Raw genomic sequence first — 21,904 nt, 5'->3', positions numbered from 1 at the left:
ACATACTGTGGTCTGCCAGTCAGGTAGTCCACAATCCAGGACACTAGGGGGGTGTCCACCCACATTGCTGTCAGCTTGTCACCCAGTAGAGCTGGACGAATGGTGTTGAACGCACTGGAGAAGTCAAAAAACATGATCCTCACAGTGCTCGCCGGCTTGTCCAGGTGGGCGTAGACACGGTTGAGCAGGTAGATTATGGCATCCTCAACTCCAAGTCGGGGCTGATAGGCGAACTGGAGGGGGTCCAACAGTGGCTTGACCATGGACCGGAGCTGCTCCAGGACGAGTCTCTCCAGAGTCTTCATAATGTGGGAGGTCAGTGCCAGGTCTGTAGTCCTTTGAGGCCCTGGGCCGTGATGTCTTTGGCACAGGAACGAGGCAGGACGTCTTCCACAGCATGGGGACCCTCTGGAGACTTAGGCTCATGTTGAAGACATGTTGAATAACTCCACACAGCTGGGGGGCACAGGCTTTGAGCACCCTGGGGCTGACACCATCAGGGCCTGGAGCTTTGTTAGAGTGGAGTCTCATCAGCTGTCTTCTCACCTGGTCAGCAGTAAATCAGAATCAGAATCAGAATTCCTTTATTGATCCCCGAGGGGAAATTGGAAATTGGAAATTGTAAAGCACACTGTGGAGGTGACAGGTGGGGGAGGTGTGGTGTAATCCTCTGGTTGGTGAGTGAAGTTAGTCTGGCAGTCTGAGGAGGTGTGCAGAGGGCTCACACAGGAAGATGGGGGGTGTGAGAAGGAAGAGAAGGAGAAGGAGGGGGAGAAGGAGGGGGAGAGGGAGAAGGCGGGGGGGAGTGGGGAGTGATTGATGATGGTCGTCCAGGAGTCAAATCTATTAAACTGTTGCTCTTTCAGAAAACACAGCCCATAACTTCCCAAATACAAGTTGTTGTTTTAAAATTTCTGTTTCTGTGCAGATTAAACACAAGAAATGTGTTAATCGGTGAGCTTTAGAGGTAGGTGTATTTTTGACCTTTGGACAGAGCCAGGCTAGCATTTCCCCCTGCTTCTAGTCTTGATGCTAAGCTAAGGCAGATGCTATTAGCATGCAGGTTTCTGTGGCCAACAATGCTAACCAAACTGCAACTGAAAACTGAAAATAAGGACTCATACCTACCTCAGTCTCCTGAGTGAAAGTCCTGTTTGACTCATTCATGTACCATGACCTCCTCCCTGTGTTCGGACAACCTGCTCACCTGGCGACCAGTGTAAATAGCTGAATAGATACCATGTGATTATTCTCACCCAGGTGCTAACAGACACTCTATCCTGTTATTTACACTGTCACATGTCAAAATGTCCTCTGTAAAAAGGGCTTGACACAACCTGAGACTAATATGACCTGAGAATGTAAACAGAAAGCACACAGCCAATAAGAATATACTGTCAGCGTACCAAGCAGTCATTCAGCCTGCTAAGTGTCTGCAGATGAGAACTACCTGAAACACAAGGCAGGAAATTCTGGCTCTTTGACTAGAAGACAGTGAAAATCCCACAAGGTAAACTATTCATGTGATAGCTCCATTTCCTCTACTGCAGGGAGGTCAAAGGTCAAGTTGGCTACAGAGTAACTGGCTGGAGCTGGCCTGGAGTCAGTGTGTTGCTCAACAACACTTCAGCTGGCTGTTTGCTGATAGAGGAGCATGATCTCAGGTCCAGCTGATGCATGGAGGCTCTGAAACACAGAACCATCACAATGTGTCGATTGGGGCAGCAAATAATTATTTTTATCATCTCAGAACCCCTCAATTTTTTTTTTAATTAATTAACCAGTTAATAATAAAAACACCTGCTATTTCCTGCACTTCACATATTTAGTGTTGTCTGATCAACAGTGGAATTGCAAAAATATTCAAAACCATGACAAAGAAGAGAAACATTCTTTGATTTGAGAAGCTGAAACCTTTTATGCTATCCTATCCTTTATCCTTTTATGAAAAGCATTTATGCTTCGATTGATGAGGATGGTCAAAATTGTTGTCAATGTTCTGTTGATCAACTTGTTAAGTCAGCCTCTTGTTACAGTACTAGTGTAGATGTCAGTGGTGGAAAATTGACTACAACGCAGTACAGTACTGTACTTCACTCAAGCATTTCCATTTTATGATACTTTATACTCTGCACGTCTACATTTCAGAGGAAAATATTGATTTTTTAACCCACTACCACTGAAAACAGTAGTTAGTGGCTACTCGATAGTGATTTTACACACAAAACATAGAATAGACTTGTAAAATGATGGGTTTAAGATAAAACCACCCAACTAACTCTGAAGTTGTTCAAATGAGCTCCACCTCAATCTGTGACTACTCTTAATGCTACGTGCACTGGAATGCATCAGTAATAATGATCCTGATCCAGTAATATAATCTGACAATGTAACACTCACAGGAACAACTTCCTGGAGAATGAGTCCTGCTTTTAATGATTTCTTCATTTTACTGACACTTCCATACTTTTCTCTACTTGTACTTCTTCCACCACTACATGACGCTGCACAGACAGTTTGAGTTTGTGTTCCCAGTTATTGTTGAAAAGGAGGCACTAGTGATACTTATATTAACAAAACAACTTCTGTAGCAATGTCCTCATTCCATGATTTTAGCAGAACAAAACATTCTGTGTTCAATCACTTTGTCTGAAAGGGTTTGTTCACTTCAACTGCAAAAAAATGTCCATATTTACTGTCTCTCATCTAGTGGTATCAAGGCATGCAGATAGGTTTTGGTGATATTTGTCCAGGTTTCAAGATATCTGACAGAAAAAGCAACACTGCTGACAGCATGTTCTGAGGATTACAAGGTTTACTAACCACTGAAGAGGTCAATAGTTCCATCTTATAAAACCATTTACTGGGTGTCTTTCAATGACAGAAATACCACACAGCTCATTTCCCTCCATTGTACTGGGCTGGCAGCAGACAGTTATCTCCAAACCTGGACAAATCAAACATGGACAGATACCACCAGAGTGAACAGACAACATGGTGTTTTTGTTGTTATTTGGGTGAATAGATCATATTAATCTATTCAGCATTTCAAAGCACATTAGCCAAACAACAGCATATCAGAAACAACATTTTAATAGTTGAAATAAATACTCCATTACATGCATGATCAAAACACTTTAAAATACTATAGGAAGTCTGGTAAATAGTGTAAAACCTATGGCACACACTCACAGCAGCTTTTACCAAATAAAAATTCACACATTGAAAAAACAAAAACAAAACAAAACAGAAAACAAGCATCGAGACACTCAGATCACTCTTTCCAATATGACAAAGCACATGTTATCGAGTAGGTCAGCCAACCATAGGTTCACACAGCAAGGCTACATCCATCATCAAGGCTGTTGTTTTCACCGGAGCTGAAAACTGAGGTAAACTTTTCAGGTTTGAAGGCTGCAGTCTGTTGGTGAGCGGCTGTCTGCTGAGCCCGGGCCGAGCCCAGAGCGGTCAAGTGGTCACATTCTAACAAGGTTTGAGTCACATCCAGCGCAACAAAAGACCCTGTAGTGGTTGTTTTAGTGCTTCTCTGCATTCTATCACACTTCAACCACATGAACAGACCCACAGACAGCCGTCTTCTGATGTCACTCCGACTCGAAACCTGATGAACAGGGACAACCCAAGTGAGTCTCTTTGGTACGTCAGGATAGGACAGAGGGGACTGGAGCTCATGCTGCCTCGTCCTAAACTAATTCACAGAATGAGAGTTGACTGGCGGCAGAGTCCTTGGAGAGGAGCGTTCTCTGAGTGCCTGAGTGAGCAGAGTGCAGCCGTCTGACACAGCACATGCTGAATTACGCAGGCGCTCACGGTAGTCTGCCATTTTGGAGCTACTCTCGGGATGCTGCGCAACATCCCTGAGGCCCTGAGTGAGGAGGACACAGGCTGAAACCACACTCATGGCCCCCCCTAACACTGCAGTCTGTACCCCCTTCCCTTCAGTGGAGATACTTGCAGCTCTTCCCAGGAACTGAGGTTCTGTGGCAAACCCAACCAGGGCACTGACTGCCTGCACCAGAGCGGCACTGAAGAGGACACAGCGGTTCCGGGTCAGCTCACTGGGCTGGGTTTTCACCTCTTTCACACACGCCAGGAAGGCTGTGCCACTTGTGCTCATGCTCTTGACGCTCAGTTTGAACTGCTCTTTTGCAAAGCGGTCCCTCGACCTCTCGCTAGCCAGCGACGAGATGTCCGTCAGATTCTTGAGGCTGGTGGAGATGTTCTGAGAGAGCTCGAGGAGGAGCTGGGGAGTGAGGTCCGGCAGGGGCGTGACCCGGAGGAGGCCGCAGCTCTGTTCCACTTCATGCCGGCAGCGGGTCACTTTGTAGCGGTCTACCAGACCCGGGAGGCAGGGCTGAGAGCCGGGGGTCTCCACGGCTGCCAGGTAAGCGGCGTGGGCTGAGCACTCAGTCAAAGACACCACCAGGTCAGCCATTTCCAAGAGGCGGTCCCCCACCTCAGTGAAGCGGCCCATGTTGAGCTGACTCTGAATGTCATGGGTGAGAATGGAGAGCTCTTTAGTCCTGGCGATGACTGTGTCGCGGCACTGGTCGAAGGTGTCAGCCACTGCCACGCCTTCAGAGGTCATGACCGGCCTGGTCTCACTGGACAGCAGCAGGAGGTCGGCCACCAGCTGCATCTTGCCCTTACATGTGTCACAGATGGAGGAGAGGCGCTTCCTCTGCTGCAAACTGCCAGTGGGTGTGCTGGTTGATCCCTCGCTAGCCGATTTGCCAGAACCACCACTAGCCATAATAAGGAGGGAAGTGGAGGGGAGAGAGGGTCAAACTGCTCTTCTGTAAGGGATCAGTTATTTACCGTTTTCTGCTGCTGCACACTGCATTGTGCTGTTTAAGACATTTCCAAGGTTCCCAATGAGCCTCACCTCACTACTTTTTACAAATTCTTTTCAATAACTGGCCAAACAGTCTTCTTAAAATTCCTTCAGAGTATAGGTCATCAACTGTACATTATATGTTGACACACAGGACATGTATTCTCAATGTAAACATGTAGAAAGAGTAAAACTCAATTACTGCATTTACTAATATTCGAATAACATCTCCATTATTAACTTATGTGTCTCTAATGTATATTACAATAAAAGTCTCAACTATGATCTGGCATATCCCCAGTTATCTGCCTTGGTTGTTAGTAATTTTACAATATAACACAGTCAATCAAAATCCCCGCGACTTGTGAATAATCAGTGTAATAAGATTTACGCTCTTATCTTGACAAATTAATTTAAATGCCCTGAACACAATCATCCAAAAGTCAATATTGTCATTGTAGTCCCAGGTTTTTGTGGAACAGAACAATTCACAGGTTGATGAGTTAAAAAAGAAATCACACACAAACTGCAGTGCCACCGAGGTGCCTTCAAAAGGCAAAGTGCAGACTGAGAATAATTCAAATAATGTCAAAAGCTCCTTATCTTTTCAATCAATAACCCATTCCCACCTGGAACTACATCTGCCTCTGTGCTCTCTTCGTAACGTCAGAAGCCTTTTCTTATGGTCTTTTTTGGACTAAAATCAATAGGATATCATTTTGTGTCCACTCGCATCAGAGCAAGTCGCCTGAAACAGCACCGAGATCTCGTCCGACTGGTTCCCAAACAGTTTGACCGGCCTGGTGAACTCATGCTGCTCACAAACAGGGCACCACCCGGGCAGCTCTTCTGGACAGCGGGGAGACTTGTGTTCCCCTCCAGCACCATCATTTCATGAGTCCTCCCGAGTCAAATCCACCGTGAGGTCGACTTTCCAAAAACACACACTCCTCGATCCACTTTCAACCTCTTCTTTTTCAGACACAGCCCTGGGTTGGAAGCTAGCAGTTGTTCCGGTCGCTTCGACTCCATATGCATCGTCCGTCTGTCCGCCCTCCACCTCCTCCTCCTCCGCGTCTTAACTCGGGACCAGAGACTGTGTAGCCCCGCATGTCCTCTGTGGGGACTCGCTTCTCATATCCATACCAGTCGGCAGCCTTCGGAAATTTACCTCACTTTGTCTTGGCAGGTTCACGGTCACGAAAGTGTAAGTGTAGCTGGAAGAAGTGGCCGTTATTCCCAGAGATTCAAAGTCGTGCTGCGCGCTCCCGCTGCAGCACTATGAGGAAGCAGGGAGGGTGTGGTCGCGGCTGAACGGCTGCTGGACTGAGCAAAGTTGTAGCAACGGAACAGCACAAGTAGCCCATTGCTTCAGGTCAGCTTTCCACCATGTCTGTGAACTGGTTGTTGTCTCACGTTAACGACGTCGCGGGTGAAGACTGTAGTCACACAGTAGCCAGAGAGCTCCGAGGAGTTTTACGACTGCTTTTACTTTCAGGTCTAGCCGCTGAGCTGCCATGAGACATCCCTGCTGCGTCAAGTCAGCCGCTAGCTTAGCTAGCAACACTGAGACCGGAAGCATGTGCATTCAAAATAAAAGCAGAGCGTTTGTTGCCAAAGAGGAACAATTTGGAGTCACCGAGGCCGCGATATCGCTCTGGGAACCTCAGGCAGTTCAGGTCTCTCATTATGTATAAACTGTATTACTTCTTGGCTCCTCTAAAACAGCATTTAGACCATCATGTTGGTAATTAATTGTATTATATGTAATTGAGCCATTTCCGTTTTAGAAATCCAAATATTTGGGAAAAAAAAATGACGAGTCATAATGTTCTGAGGGATGTGGGGATGAATCATCACCTCAGTATTTCTCACATCATGGCTACTGTTCTGCTCACAGCTAGATATGAAGATACATCTGTCACAACACTATCTTTAGAAGCTGCTACAGTCAGTGATGTAGTAGTTCTATATTACTGTAGTAATTATTGTGGTCTGTTACTGGAGTAAAAGTTGCCAGCCTTTTGCTGCTTGTCTTCACCTCAATCTTTCCCTTCTTGTCTCTCTTCAGCTGCTCCGTCTAATACAACAAAAAGAAAACTTTTCACTACTTTCTACTGTTGGCCACAAAGAGCTGTATGTTATGTTTTGTATATGACATACTAATCTGTAAAGCAACCACAGGTGTCTAATCATGGGTAAATGGAATACTCAAGTTAAGTACACCAGCTCACTTGAGCAAATATACAAGTTACTTTACTCCATCAGTGTTCACACTTTTTAAGGACATCCTGTTCAGTCTGGAAGCTTACCTCAAACTTATTTTTGAAATTATGTTGATTTTTAAAGTTGGGAAACAGGACATTTGCTAAATATCAAAAGCGGAGTGTAGGCCATAGATACATTTGCAGTTATTTCACACACACAGTTACACATTTGATATGTTTGGGAAGTTTAAATTGTGCAGCTCCATAACCTCACACTGTGGTTTGTCTCAGGGGCTGTGAACTGTCAATCCTGGAACTGTTTAAAATAATGATGTCAGAGCCGACATCCAACAAGCAAATACAAATGTGAATGGTATCCAATCATAAGAGTTGATGGGAAGTGCTAAGAAGAAAAGGGAACCAATCCTGCTGTAGTATGGGAGGGACTGTATTTAATGGAGCACTGAGGGAGAATGAGTGGTGTGAAAGCCAGAATATTGTGTTTGTGTTTGTATTTCCTGACTACTTTCTTTAACAAAAGACACCAAGACCTCACAGGACACTAATGTAATATAATATAATGTTGTAAATTCTGACTCATGAATGTTCTTACAGTGTTTATAACAAGAGTATCGACCTCTTTGAACTGATACAAGTGCTATAAATCATTGTATCATGGTCATGAATTGAATTATTTTATACTGAATTGGATAATTGTATTCAGTAATTTTCAGTGTGATATTTTGTATAATTCTATCAAACTAAATACAACCCTGATTCCATAAAACACTGTGTGAAACATATAAAACAAATGAGATATATTGCCAATCCTTTTTGACATGGACTCAAGACAATATATTGGATGGATTAACTCATCACTTTCAGTGATTTTTGAATCAGGGTTGTGTTAGACAAAAAAAAAAACAAAAAAAACAAAAACATCGAAGGTATGAATGAACTTGTACAATGTCAACTATATGGCTGAAACAAAAAATGTGATCAGTCAGTTAAATGTAAAAAGCATTTATGAAGCAAATATATCAAACATTCTCATTCAGGATTTTCTGCTTGTCTTTGTTTATCAACATTGTAAACCAATTATTGGAGAGTTGGGACCACAGAAATGGAAATAACTTCATGTGTCTGAAATAAGAACTCAGACTAACATAAGAGCAGACTGAACATCAGTCTTTAATGTACCTCGCTGAAAGTTTCAAGCCTTTTTCACCTCTGACCATAGCCAGCATCGCTGATGGGTGTGCTTGGGTGTGGTTAGAGATGTGCTCTGTTACACTTGTAACCAAAACCAACAGTGATGTCATAGGGTCCTAGAGTATCTCAAGGTAAGCTGAGCAGTAAAACCCCTGGAGATCAGGGGTATTAAGTTACTTTTCAAGTGCCATACTTGAGATTATTTGTAGAACTTTACTTTGTGCTTGTAAGAATCACTTTGGTTTGTCTGACTTTTTTGATTCCTTCTGGAGTTTGGATGCACAGTCAGTTCTCTAAATGGGAGGCTTCCTCAACAGAATTGGAATGAATTATTAGATTTATTTTTTCAATCTTGCATTTAAAGATTTGTATTTGATAAGTAGAGCAAATTCCATCAAGTCAAACTTGATTCTTTGTTGGTGGACAAAGAAACTAGATTGCAGCAGACAGAGGTGTGTGTGTGTGTGTGTGTGTGTGTGTGTGTGTGTGTGTGTGTGTGTGTGTGTGTGTGTGCGTGCGTGCGTGCGTGTGTGTGTGTTATTCATTGAATAGCTTGCGTACCTTTCATGGAGTCTCTATATTTTGGATATAGGGAATGATGAAGCTCAGGTATGTTCATGGTAACAAACCCTCTTTTCTTCTTGGTAAGGGGTTGTGATGAACTCACTGTGAGTGAATGTGAGTGCTGTTGTGCTGTCAGTGGGGCATGCAGCTGCACAGGGCACAGTGCCACTGGGTGGAGTCGGCCAGAGAGGAAACAGCTCTACAGTTTGTGTCAGCTCGGCTGATCTCTGATCTCCACGACCCCATGAGCAACGCCGGCCTTCACACACCGCTGTCTAACAGTGCCTCCATGATATAGCCACATAGCCACATGCTCACTGAGAAAAAACAAAAAAAGTTTTGTTTTTTAGGATTGTAGCAGGAAAGATACACTAAGACTAATGTAATAGTCTAATACTGGCTCTTTTTTTTTGATGGTGCACAAAAAAAAAAAAAAATTAAACACATGAACACAAAAATAAAATAAATATTAGGGATAAGGAAACGTCTATTGCAGGTCCTGTCTGTGTACAGTGGCTCCATTGTTACTGAAAAACTAGTAAAAACACATCAGGGAGCCACCCTGTCCTCCCACCCTGAGTGTTTTCAGAGTGTGTATGTGGAAAGGTAATCAAGAGACACAAAGGTGACTTATGTTTTAAAGTAACACAGACTTTTAAATGCTTTTATCTGTGGCATGTGTGTAAAACATTCACAATCAACATCAGAAGGACAGAAAATGTTGAGGCATTAAGAAGAAATATGACCACTCCAGCAGAAGAAGAGCGAAAATGTTATTTTTGAATCATTCTGGCTTTATTTTGAAATGCCCTCATGTTGTCCGCGTGCCACCAGTCAGCTTTTTATCGCTCTGACACGCCCCTCCCATCTTGTGACCAGAAGACTCCAGAGCCAATCAGAGCACACCATCTGTAGACATGGCGTCTGACTTCATGTGCAGATCTGTAGTGCTCCTGTTCTGCACGTATTTGCTTTGTATTTTAGCGACTGACAGCCAAGTTCAACCCAAGAAAAAGAAGGATATCCGAGACTATAATGATGCTGACATGGCACGGCTCCTGGAACAATGGGAGGTACGTGAAAGTGTTGGTTTTCATTCAGTCAGCATTCAGACATTAGCTAGCTACTAGCCTAGCCGTGAGCAAGGTATGTGATTAACTGATCACACATCATCAGTACAATACAACTCCGTACTGTCTACGGTAATAGAACAGTTTATCAACAATAATTTGTCCTATGTTTGTAATCGTGTCTAGGGGAGATAAATGATGAAATGGGTTTGTGGTAGTACCGGAGATAAATATCTATCAATAGCGTTGCAATGCTAAGTTGCTAGTTAGATAATCGTTCAAATAATGCTGCCTTCACTGTCGACACAAGTATACTGTTTACAAAAGGGGAATCCGGGTCTGTCCAAATTCTTATATTCGACACAATATACTCCTCCAAGAAGCCTTCAAATAAAATGTCTGCAGTTGGCGGCTTTTGGCCATGAAACATAAACAGCAACAACTCCACCTGTTGTCTCGGTGGTGGAAAAATATTAACCCCCCACTTCGTTAAAAGCAGCAGTAACACAGTAAAATGTCCTGCCACAATGAAAAGTCCTGCAATCGGAACGTTAGAAGTGTTAGCAGTGAAATGTACTGAAGTGTGAAAACTAAGAGTACTGGGCACAAAAAGTACTCACTTGAATGTTATACATACTCCAGCGTTGCTTTCTTCATATCACTTATTGTAGTGAATATAGTATACTCATTTATTAATGTGTGAGCAGCATAATTTAAAATACCCAATTCTTACTTTTCTATTTAAGCATGCTTCTCTGTATGGAGTTTTCTATAAGACTCCACACACACAAGCATAGTAACATTCTACATTGACCAAACTGTGGAGAGCTTTTCATTTGACACTTAATGTGCTCAGAGACCACATCTCTCAAGCTCAGACACCATCAACAGATGATAGAGATTCATATGATGATGCTGACTGTTGTTAGTGCTTTTAGGTTCGTCTGTTTTGAGTGCCGTAGTTTTCTTCTGGTTGGATAAGATGATGTTGAGCATTATGCAGCGTTTCATCATGTGTCGGCCATTCTAACTTCTCATGACTCACTGTACATCATTTCTCCTCTTTGTTCCACAGAAGGATGATGACATTGAGGAAGGTGATCTCCCAGAGCACAAGAGATCTCCTCCTCCCATTGATTTCACCAAGGTGGACCCCTCCAAGCCAGAGGAGCTGCTCAAGATCTCCAAGAAGGGCAGGACTTTGATGGTTTTTGCCACAGTGTCTGGGGATACCACTGAGAAGGAGACAGAGGAGATCACGGGCCTGTGGCAGGGCAGCCTCTTCAATGCCAACTTTGATGTTCAGAGGTAGTTTCTCTCTCAGCTCATTTGACATTCACAAGAACTTTGTTGAGCTGCTTTTCAGAGAAGCTTTGCTTCTTATCAACTTGGCCTGCAGCAGTGATGTGTTTTTGACAGAGGTGACACAAGTGGGACACTGATGTATGCAGAGGTGGCATGAAGTACACACACACACACACACACACACACACACACACACACACACACACACACACACACACACACACACACACACACACACACACACACAGACAGACAGACAGACAGACAGACAGACACAAACGTCAGAATAGCATTCATTTCTCATAACTAATTACTAACATTACAGTATGTTACAGTTTCTTACATTCCCGTGTTTAAGATTTTTTTCAAAAGATAAATTGCCCTATCAGGTACAACGCAACAGAATGGCACCATACAAATTTAATATAAAGCTTCCATACTTTATTTGATTAAGTCCTCAAAAAGAAATTGTACCTTCACAATTAGGCTACATATAAAAGAAAACAATGTATATTCAGAAATACCCCTCAAACAGTCGGCTGGAGCTGAGGCTCTCTGAGAGTATCCTCAGAATATTTGTGAGTACAGCTTGTGAAGCTTTGAGGCATTAAACACAGTGAGCACAGTGACACCTGGTGGTTTGTGGAAATTATAGCAGCTGTTCCTGACTGGCCAAAACATTGACACATGCTCATGTTCAAAGTCCATTTACTAGCTTTTGTCAACTTTCAACTGCATCTTAAGGTCTTTATTGGCAAATGGAGTTGTCGTCATGTGACCTAAAGTATGGAACTTCGATCATGTCATTAATATACATACAACAGCTTAATAATTTTTAAGTTGAGGAAAAAAGGGCAGAAAGAGAAAGAGGAAAGAGAAATATTCTCGAAACGCTAAATGACAGAGAGTTAATGAAACGCTACAGATTAGATCATGTAGGGATAATGTTTGTGGCCGATCTCATTATAGGTGCACTCACATCGCCCACCCAATGCTATAACACTGCAATCACGGAAACTGATGAAAACTGAGCCATTTTTCCCCGTTAATAGATCTATCAAATAGATGAATTATTAAAACCTTCACGGTGAATAAATGTAAGGGAAGAAACATGATAACTGTCAGCATGTGAACAAGTAACTGCATCTGGCCTGTGTTTCCAAAGCCTTTGCAGGCTGCTTTTAAAGTATACCTTCCAATTTATTCAGATGCTCATAACATACTGTAAAATAGTATTCATAATTCCACCATGTCTTAATAGAGACTAGATTCTATGATAAGGCCTTTTGATTTCAGTCATTAATTTATTTATTTGTAATCATCCAGTCACACCTTCTGTGTGTATGTGTCATACCCAGCAGTGGGATCAATCATGCCTCCTCACTAAGAGATAGGTATCAGTCCTTTCTTTGCTCAGAGTTGCTCTGAGAATTTTCCTAAATCACTCTAAGCTGGGAAACTTAGCTGCAATTTTTAGGCTTAGTTAGGAGCTCTCTGTGAGGACTCTCAGAATGTTCTGGTGTTTCAAGGGAAATTATGAAAATCACAATATTGGTCAGCATAATGTCAGCTCAGTGTGTGCGTTTTATTTGTGGGTGATAATTTGTCTAGCAGTCTATTAGAACCAGACTGAATTTAATTGAAATGTTTATGGCTTATACATTTTATTCCAGCTGCATTCTGATGACCTGATACCAAATCTATTGGAATAATTTGGAAAGCAATTTATTTCATGGACAGTATGTTCTCCCATTCTTCTTCTTAATCTTTCGAATTTCTCATATTGTAACCCAGTATGAGTCAGTTCATTATCTACAACCTTTTAAGTTTTCATCCTCCATTCATTTATTGTCAGACTCACAACACTCACAAACCCTCACACCTCATTGGCTGCCTCTTTTCAGGACACTCAACTACTTTCAATGTATGATTTCATTTTTTTCTATTTACTTTTATCTTCAGGATACAGTTGATCTTCCAGACTGTTTCATTTATTTTCAAAGGAATTCACAGATTCATTCCCTTCAGCCAGTCATCTTATCTTCCTCTTCCTTAGTCATTGCACAGAGGTAGTCTGTAGTAATTAACTGCCCCTGATTTCACCCACCTGTCCTCCTGCAGGTTTGTGGTGGGCTCCAACAGAGTGATCTTCATGCTGCGGGATGGCAGTATGGCCTGGGAGGTGAAAGACTTCCTTGTGGCCCAGGAACGCTGCGTGGACGTCACCGTGGAGGGACAGGTGTTCCCCGGGAAGGCTGCCAAGGTGGACAACGCCAAACACAAGCAGCAGAATGAAGGCAACACCAAGAAGAAGAGCAAGAAGAAGACAGAGAGCAAGAAGGCGGACTTGGAGGGGAACAGAGCCAGTCATCTGAAACAGGAGCTGTGATGAAATAACACAGAGGGAGAGGATGAGTCACAGGGCTCTCTTCTTCTGGTCTTAGACATGATTACTCTCCCGTCCAATCGGTGAGAAATAAACTTGTGAGTGCTGCAGGAGCACATGAAGATGGGATGGTTCAGTCAGTGCCATGAGTGAACTAATAAATCCTGTTGAGTCTGTGAGCCTTGACTGCTGAGCTCTTCAAATCAGTTGTAATGTCAGTGCAGTCTGGTGGTTTTAGTTATTATCTGTTGATTGATACACAGTAAATGAAAAACAATGCATCCACATATTGTTTGAAAGGTACTCAAGGTAAGCATTATTGACCTTTTCATTTCTTTTTTCTATGCCAGAAGCCATGTTAGGTACAGGAAGTGTTTTCTTTTCTGTTTTAAACATGGAGTCATTCATCAGACCTTCAAGTCCTGGTCTGTGTTAGACTTTGCTCACGTTGGCAGCATCCACATTTTCTGTTTGATTTTTCACCAAATATGAAAATAAATTTTTTAAATAGAACTATGAGATATCTTTCATTGCTGAGTTTTGAATCACATGTCGTCTGGAGCTCCAGTCTGTAGCGCTGACATTGACTTCCCTGTAATGACTGATGCACTACATGCAGTGTAGTCAGTGTAGTTGTGACCCATGCATGAGCATCCTGTAGGAGTCGCAAATGTATCTACAATTTGCAAGTGACACAAATTGTGCCACAGATCATTTTTGTGAAAGAAGAGAAGAGACGTGCTTTTATTATCACTACACAACAATGCACACACTACATGCACACGCCATGCTTTGTGAAATTATTTCTCCACATTTGACCCATCCTGGAATGTCCTTCCTCCACGGCAGACCAGGAACGGTGGGCTGCCAGCCGACAGCGGCGCCTGGGGACCCAGTTCCTTTTGTCACCATCGGTCAGGTGGTGATCTTCTTGCATGTTTTTAGTGGGGTATTTTATGGAGGATACCCCAGGTGAACACAGGGAGAACATGCAAACTCCACACAGAAAGGCCCTTTTCCTTGAGCAGCAGGCACCGAAGGCATGGTGGAGGACACACCCACAGCGCCCCAGACAGAAATCGAACTTGGGACCTTCTAGCTGTGAGGCGACAGTGTTGCCACTGTCCACCGTGCCACCAAAGTGGCCTGAGCACTTACTGCCCAACATCGGTGCTGGACCTCACTGATGCTTTTATGGCTGAATGGATGCAAATCATGTTCCAGCATCTGGTGCAAAGCTTGAAACTAGAAGAGTGGGTTTTGTTATAGCAGCACAATAATGCCCATGGTGTCACAATCATGTTCCACTTTCATGAGCAAATGTTTGAGTGACCAGATACTTTTGGCCATGTAGTATAGTCATATGAAAGTGGCACACAGATATGGCTATCTCTCCCAGCTCCACATGCAGCTGTGACAGAGGGTGACCTGTTGCCCAGAGTGAATTCCAGCAGATAACCTGAGCCCTGATGTACCAACTATCAAACACGTCGCATAATGCTGAGCTTTTAGTGTTGTAATTTTACATGTGACCAACAGAGGGCAGGAGAGCATTGTTTTGTGTGTCTGTGACAGAGATTCCAATCGCGTAAAGGGGCATTTTAGAGGAATATAAATGGAGAATAGTGAGAGCATCTTTAACTTATTCACAGTCCTGACTTATGTTCCCAGTTATTATTCATCTGAAGTGTTTCATAATGCTCATTTGAAATAATGCTCAGGACACACTGGTAAGACCCACAGATGCCAGTACTGACTACATGGCACCAGTTAGAGTGAAATAACTTCACTCTGCATTTGTCATTGAGAGGTTCAGCATTTTTGTATTTGTGTGATGAAAAAAACAATCAAACAAACAAAAAACTGCTCATTTGATTGAAGTGGTATCAGCCATACACATAGCTTGGTTGACAGGCTGCACTCATCAGTAAGTGAAGTGGAGATGCACTGTATGTAGCTGTATATATAACACACTCTGTCTGTTAACACATGTTTTACCGGCACAGTCCACAGGTGTCACTAGGAACCTGACATTCAGTCCTGATAATGAATTCCATCTTTGACTGAGCATATGCAAAACTAAGTAATGACAACTCTGAACTCACTGAGATATTCCTGCTCCATCGATAGTTATGGTTTCAGTATGCTGTAATATATCGAGACAAATGCAGATGGTCTTTTCCCTCTTTTCTTAAGTAGTAACAGTTTTGCAAATCTGACCATGTTTTGTTCATCTTTGTAAAATGGTGATACTTAGTCTGGTGTTCACGAGCTAACCGCGCATATTCTTTTCTTTTTATTAACTTCTGGTACACCTACTAATAACCCCCACAGGAGTGCATCCAAGACCTACATCAACCACCGGCCCCCTCTGCTGGTCACTACTGGTGGTGACACACTAACACATCCCCCTTTCTGCGAAGTTGTTAACAATGAGCATGAGAAACACATGCCTTAACACACTTACATGACGCCAGCACTATAAATCGTAATTATTGTAACCACACTTACAACAACTTGTAGTAAATTCCAGCTTGTCTTTGCTGAACATATTAACATGCTTTCACTTAGCACCAAGCTCTTTTTAGACAAATGAACACATTTTAAAACCCATACATCATATTTGTATTTTTCTTTTGTTTGTTCCTTTTTTTGAAAACAAAACAAAACAAAACAAAACAAAACAAAACAAAACAAAACAAAAACAATATTTAACATTAGAACCTAAGCATCCAGTACACTGGTTTAACTGGTCTTTTGACCTGACGTTCAGATCTCCTCAGTACAGGCAACCCTGTGGAAACATCACTTGTCTCCACCTGCACATGTCCATCAGATTTCAATTCAGGCACCATGTCGACCTGTGACACAGCATCCTTTCCATCTGCATCACCACACAGTGTGCCTTGGAAAGTCTCTTTGGTTTTCATAAGGTTGCGACGGTTCCTTCTGAACACATGTCCTTCCTCTGTTTTCACGTCAGTAGCTTTTCTGTTCCATGCATCCTGGTCTTGGATTCTCACCACATCATCCTTTTTAAGAGGTCTGAGAGCTTTTGTTGACTTCTCATAACGCTGCATTTGTTTCCATTTCAGGTTCTCCATTTTTGACTGAATCTCAGTTCTCTGTTTGACCTCTATGTAGTAGGGCAGTGTAGTGTGCAGCTTGCACAGTTCTGCTGGGGACTGACCACAGTCAAGGGGAGCAGACCTGTAGCTCAGCAGAGCTAGATAAGGATCTGACTTACTGTCTGTGGCCTTCTTCAGAAGCTGCTTAATGATGTGCACTCCCTTTTCAGCTTTGCCATTTGCCTGTGCATGCTAGGGACTGGATGTGACATGGAGGAAACCATACTGTTTTGCAAACTGCTGCCATTCTCTGCAGTTATAACACGGACCACAGTCTCTGGTATTCCATGCCTGGCAAATATGGACTTAACATGAGTAATAACACTGTTGGCAGTTGCATTTGTGAGCAGAGCAATTTCTGGGAAGTTTGAGTAGTAATCGGCGACTATCACATAGTCTTTTCCATTACAGTGAAACAAATCTGTTCCTACTTTCTTCCAGGGTTCAGTGGGAAGATCAAGAATTATCATGGGTTCCCTTGCCTGCTTGCTCTGGTACTTTTTACATGTTTCACACTGTCCAATGATGTTTTCAATGTCTTTATTTATACCATGCCAGTATACAGTGTCTCTGGATCTCCTTTTGCATTTTTCTCTTCCCAAGTGTCCCTCATGTAGTTTCTGTAGCACCTCAATTCTCAAGCTGTGTGGTATTACAATCCCATTGCCTCTTAACAACAGTCCATTTGCCACACATAGCTCTGATCTGATACTTTGGACAGGACCCCTTGGGCCAGCCACTTTGTAGGTGTTCTATCACTGTTTAAAGCAGTCTCTTCACTTATTTGCTTTGATTTAGCATCAGACACTGGCAGAGACTGAACTATCATGTTAACATTATTTTCCACTTCTTTTTCAGTGGAGCTCACGTGACTCTCCTCTGGAGCTCTTGATAGTGCATCTGTTAACACTAGGTGCTTGCCTGGTGTGTATATCAACTGAAAGTCATACCTTTGCATTTTCATGAGAGGCGCTGAATCCTCTGCGACATCTCATTCAGGCTTTTCTTGATGATCGACACGAGAGGACGATGATCTGTCTCAACTGTGAAGGTGGGAAGACCGTAAACATAGCAATGAAAGATTTCCAGTCCATAGGTCAGTCCAAGACACTCTTTTTCAATTTGAGTATATCTGCTTTCAGTCTTAGTCATGGATCTGGAAGCATAAGCCACTGGCTTCCAACTATCTCCTTCAGCTTTCCGCAAGACAGCTCCAAGCCCGTCCTTTGAAGCATCTGTGGAAATCTTCAGCTTCTTGGTTGGATCATAATAAGCCAGCACAGGAACAGTCGTCAGTGTGGTCTTCAAAGTATTCCACTCACTCTCATTTCTCACTGTCCACTTGAATTCTGTGGAATCATGAAGGAGTTCTCTCAATGCCGATGTTCTCACTGACAGGTTTGGTATGAACTTTCCAATAAAGTTTATCATCCCCATCACTCTCAGCACACCTTTCTTGTCAGTTGGGCGTGGCATGCCTAGGATAGCTTTTATCTTTCTTTCATCAGGCTCAATACCTCGAGCAGATATTTTGTCACCCAAAAATGTTATTTCCTGCACACCAAATTGGCACTTGGCACGTTTTAGTTTCAGTCCATTTTCACGTACCCTTTGGAGCACTTTTGTCAGCCTTTCATTATGTTCCTGAAGGGTGGAGCCCCAGACGACCACGTCATCCACATAACAACGGACCCCTTCTAGTCCCTCTAGCATGTTGTCCATGGCACAATGAAAAATCTCAGAGGCTGAGATTATGCCAAATGGCATTCTGAGAAACCTGTACCTGCCATAAGGTGCATTGAAAGTGCAGTACTTTCAACTTTTCTCATCCAGTTTGACCTGCCTTTCACTCCTGGTACCATGTTTTAATAATGATTCAGTTTTCCTCAGTTTTCAGTTTTTCTTAATTTCCTCAGTGTTTTTAGTGTGTGTGTGTGTGTGTGTGTGTGTGTGTGTGTGTGTTTGTGTGTGCGTACGTGCGTACATATGTGTATCTCTTGTGTCTATTATTTGTTGTATTGCTTTATGTAAAGCACTTTGGGCTGCTCCTTTGTAAGTGCTCTATAAATAAAGTTTGATTGATTGATTGATTGATTGATTGATTGATTGATTGATTGATTGATTGATTGATTGATTGATTGATTGATTAATTGATTAATATCAACACAGACCCAACCCAACCCAACCACAGTTTCACATTACAGAGCAGTCACTATTTTACTACTTAACATCAAAGACTCTTCAAAAACTCCCAGCAATCAAGGAACTGAATATATAATTACAGTTTTACTCAATAATTAAGCTCTTTCCAATTCCCCCTGTCTGATCTGAAGATGTTCTCTTCTTATTAATATATTTGGGTAGCACAGTGGCACAAGTGGTAACACTCACAGCTAGAAGGTCCCCAGTTTGAATCCCGCTGTGGGCGCTGGTGGCGTGTCCTCCACCATGCCCTCGGTGCCTGCTCGAGGAAAAGGGGGGCCTTTCTGTGTGGAGTTTGCACTAAAAACATGCAAGAAGATCACCACCTGACCAATGGTGACGAAGAAGCACTTGTCCCTGGGCGCCGGCGTCGTCTGGTCTGCCATGGAGGATCGACAGACTGAGGATGGGAGATATGCGGAGAAAAATAATTTCACAAGAAGCATGGCGTGTAGTGTGCAACTCACTTCTTCTTCGAACAGAAACCCGGGATCTCTCAAGGCCCAGCTGTGATATTGGGGTACCTCAACAGCATTCTTTCCATTACCTTTGTATGGAAACATCACACTCGTCTCTTGTCATTGATACAGTCATTTTCTTCTCTGACCATCCAAGTATTGATGTGATCACCACTAACTTTTCTTCTGACTTTAATCCTTATTGAACTGGTTTCAGGCACACCTAAATAAATAAATAAATAAATAAATAAATAAATAAATAAATAAATAAATAAATAAATAAATAAATAAATAATCAATCAATCTCCACGGAAACCAGGCCAACCAGTGATTCAGCACAGGTTTTATGTTATGGCTGTGCTCTTGGGTCGCTTTGTTTTTGTGTTTTCGCTTGTGTTTCCTCTCTCACTTCTCTTCTCAGCAGTTTAGAGCGAGATGGGAGCTGGGTTGAGTTTTCTCCGGCTGCGCCGCTGAGACTCACCTGAGCCGCATCAGCGAAATAGTCACACACAGAGCCTCTTAAATTGACTCTCTCCAGTAACCATCACGAGTTCATTGAGCTTTATGTAATTTCTTCACCACTCACCTCTGTGATTCTTGGTATCCCTTGGTTAAAGAAACACAACCCGCACATTGACTGGGCCACGGCCACTATTCGGAACTGGAGCGCGCAGTGTCACGCTCACTGCCTCCGGTCCGCCGTTCCCACCAGACGTCCAGACTCTTCCCACGCAGCAGAGGTAATTGACTTGACCAACGTTCCCAGCGACTATCACGACTTGAAAGCAGTTTTCAGTAAAGACTCAGCCTGCTCACTTCCACCACACTGACCGTACGACTGCGCTATTGACTTGCTCCCCGGCGCACCACTTCCCACCAGAAGACTGTACAACCTGACTAAACCCGAACAAGAAGCTATGGAGACGTACATAAATAACTTTATCGCTGCTGGACTGATCAGACCACCCTCTTCCCCGGTCGGCGCAGGGGTTTTTTTTCGTAGAGAAAAAAGACAAAACCCTGCGTCCCTGCATCAACTACACTGGACTTAATGACATTACTATAAAGAACAAATACCCACTGCCACTCATTGACTCCGCATTCAGCCCCCTCCACGAGGCCCGCATCTTCTCCAAGTTGGACTTGCGCAACACTTACCACCTAATCTGGATCCGGATGAATGGAAAACTGCTTTCAACACACACCTGGGACATTTCGAGTACATGGTAATTGGGTTAACAAATGCACCTGCTGTTTTTCAGTCTTTTGTTAATGATGTTTTAAGAGACCTGTTAAGCAGAGTGGTTTTTGTTTATCTTGATGATATTCTAATTTTTTCTCGCACTCAGGAGGAACACATCAGTCACGTCAGAGACGTGCTGCAAAGATTATTAGAAAACAAACTCTTTGTTAAAGCAGAAAAATGTGAGTTTCATGTTTCGAGTATTAATTTCTTGGGTTATGTGGTGGAAAAGGGGCAGTTCTGGCCCGACCCCTCCAAAATTGAGGCAGTTAAGGCATGGCCTGTGCCTCCTAGCCGGAAGCAGCTGCAGCAGTTTTTGGGCTTCGCCAATTTTTACAGAAGGTTTATTCGAGACTACAGCCGCATAGCAGCCCCCCTCTCTCGTTTAACTTCCACTAACACTCCTTACACCTGGTCTCATGACGCTGAGAAAGCTTTTGAAAAACTGAAAAACATGTTTGTCAACGCACCTGTTCTCATCCACCCAGATCCTGAGCAGCAGTTCATAGTGGAGGTGGATGCGTCAGATTCAGGAGTCGGGGCTGTTCTCTCCCAGCGCCTGCCTGCGGATCAGAAGCTCCATCCATGCGCCCTCTTCTCCCGCCGACTCACTGCAGCGGAATGAAACTACGATGTGGGGAACCGGGAGCTGCTGGCGGTGGTGTTGGCGTTGCAGGAGTGGCGGCACTGGCTGGAGGGGGCTGTTCAACCCTTCATAGTGTGGACGGACCATACAAATCTATCCTACCTCCACGGAGATTGAACTCCCGGCAGGCTCGTTGGGCTCTCTTCCTGGGGTGGTTCAACTTTACGCTCACGTATCGCCTAGGCTCCCGGAACGTGAAGCCAGACGCCCTTTCCCCTCAGTTTGCACCTGAGGAGGGGGAGAGCGACACAGAGATGATCCTCTCTCCCGTATGCTTGGTGGGAGCAGTTCGATGGCAGGTGGAGCAGGAGGTCTATGACGCTCTAAAAGACCACCCGGCGCCTGACGGCTGTCCCCCTGGGAGGCTGTTCGTCCCACCACCCGCCAGATCCTCAGTGCTTCTTTGGGGACGCGCCTCCCGAGTAGCCTGCCATCCGGGGGTGCACCGGACGTTATCGCTGGTGCAGCAGAGATTTTGGTGGCCATCTATGGTGGCGGATGTCTGAGCCTTCGTCTCTTCATGCACCGTGTGCGCTCACAATAAACCCTCCCATCATGCTCCGGCTGGCCTCCTACACCCCTTGCCCATTTCACCGCGCTCCTGGTCCCACATTGCCATAGATTTTGT

The 21,904-nt window shown here is 43.6% G+C and overlaps 2 protein-coding genes across 2 annotated transcripts; one reads left to right on the top strand and one right to left on the bottom strand.

The window, feature by feature from the left end:
- Nucleotides 1-3,082: 3,082 nt before the first annotated feature.
- tlnrd1 (talin rod domain containing 1) lies at nt 3,083-6,382 on the bottom strand. The gene has a single exon (XM_070970517.1). It carries the CDS (start codon nt 4,772-4,774, stop codon nt 3,710-3,712), a length of 1,065 nt encoding a protein of 354 aa, XP_070826618.1. The 5' UTR covers nt 4,775-6,382; the 3' UTR covers nt 3,083-3,709.
- A 3,364-nt stretch (nt 6,383-9,746) lies between these two features.
- mesd (mesoderm development LRP chaperone) lies at nt 9,747-14,112 on the top strand. The gene is made up of 3 exons (XM_070964314.1): nt 9,747-9,911; nt 10,984-11,216; nt 13,335-14,112. Exons 1-3 carry the CDS (start codon nt 9,756-9,758, stop codon nt 13,600-13,602), a joined length of 657 nt encoding a protein of 218 aa, XP_070820415.1. The 5' UTR covers nt 9,747-9,755; the 3' UTR covers nt 13,603-14,112.
- The last annotated feature ends 7,792 nt before the right edge of the window (nt 14,113-21,904 follow it).

This window comes from Chaetodon trifascialis, chromosome 1 (genome assembly GCF_039877785.1).
Source record: "Chaetodon trifascialis isolate fChaTrf1 chromosome 1, fChaTrf1.hap1, whole genome shotgun sequence".
In the NCBI taxonomy this organism is placed as follows: domain Eukaryota; kingdom Metazoa; phylum Chordata; class Actinopteri; order Chaetodontiformes; family Chaetodontidae; genus Chaetodon; species Chaetodon trifascialis.
This window is presented reverse-complemented; position numbering and strand designations above follow the sequence as displayed.

Excerpts from the sequence above, each read along its gene's own strand:
- tlnrd1 (XM_070970517.1), bottom strand. The coding sequence starts at position 4,774 with ATGGCTAGTGGTGGTTCTGGCAAATCGGCTAGCGAGGGATCAACCAGC.
- mesd (XM_070964314.1), top strand. The coding sequence starts at position 9,756 with ATGGCGTCTGACTTCATGTGCAGATCTGTAGTGCTCCTGTTCTGCACG. Across the intron at positions 9,912-10,983 it reads GGCTCCTGGAACAATGGGAG|AAGGATGATGACATTGAGGA; the intron begins GTACGTGAAAGT and ends TTTGTTCCACAG. Across the intron at positions 11,217-13,334 it reads GCCAACTTTGATGTTCAGAG|GTTTGTGGTGGGCTCCAACA; the intron begins GTAGTTTCTCTC and ends GTCCTCCTGCAG.